We start from the raw sequence: 643 nt of genomic DNA on the forward strand, positions 1-643 counted from the left end.
GAGATTCCCGGCTGAGTCTAGCCATGTTCTCTATACCTTAGCCTCCCCTGGGAATGACATGACCTACTGAGCCCTGATTTGCTCCCCGCAGTACAGCGCCCACCTAGCACAAGTAGAAAATGCAGTACCTACCGCCTGGGCATAGGCACTCAGTGCCTGCTGAGAGATACTGGGTTTCTGGCCTGTATTGAAGAACAGTGAGAGATAGGCATTTCCCAGGACGTCTGTAACCAACAAAGACGTAAGAGTTAGCGCTGAGGATGGGGTGCAGATGAACTGAAGGCATCAAGGAATGGACATATGTGAGTAATTACAAATAGAGGCATGGATGGCTAGACAGGTGCACTGATTAAACAACTATGGATGGATGGAGAGAAGAAGAGAGACAAGAAACAAGAAATGGACAGATGGAAGCATGGATGGATACAGCTGCAATAGACGGAGAGCTGGACAGGCAAACAGAACCGGGTATATTATTCTCCCCCCAAATTAAGGAGAAGGGTAAGAAGTTAAAAAGCATGCTGGGGATGACACTCACACCAAGAGCGACCATCCCGCACATCCATCTGTACAGCCAGCTTGGCCTGCCGGACACTGTCCATAACGTTCTGGGCGTGCTGTTCCACACTCTCTACCCGCAGCT

General features: G+C 49.9%; 1 protein-coding gene across 1 annotated transcript in view; it reads right to left on the minus strand.

Annotated features, from left to right (window-relative positions):
- The window catches only part of TTC5 (tetratricopeptide repeat domain 5), an 8,536-nt gene that overhangs the window by 3,346 nt on the left and 4,547 nt on the right, over positions 1-643 (minus strand). Inside the window, exons 5-6 of the mRNA XM_006037698.1 lie at positions 539-643; positions 133-224 (exon numbers count right to left, since the gene is read on the minus strand). The exon at positions 539-643 is cut by the window's right edge and continues 26 nt beyond it. Coding sequence (XP_006037760.1) covers positions 133-224; positions 539-643 — 197 coding nt within the window. The remainder of the gene's footprint in view (positions 1-132; positions 225-538) is intronic.

Source organism: Alligator sinensis, unplaced genomic scaffold, assembly GCF_000455745.1.
Source record: "Alligator sinensis unplaced genomic scaffold, ASM45574v1 scaffold1300_1, whole genome shotgun sequence".
Taxonomy (NCBI): domain Eukaryota; kingdom Metazoa; phylum Chordata; order Crocodylia; family Alligatoridae; genus Alligator; species Alligator sinensis.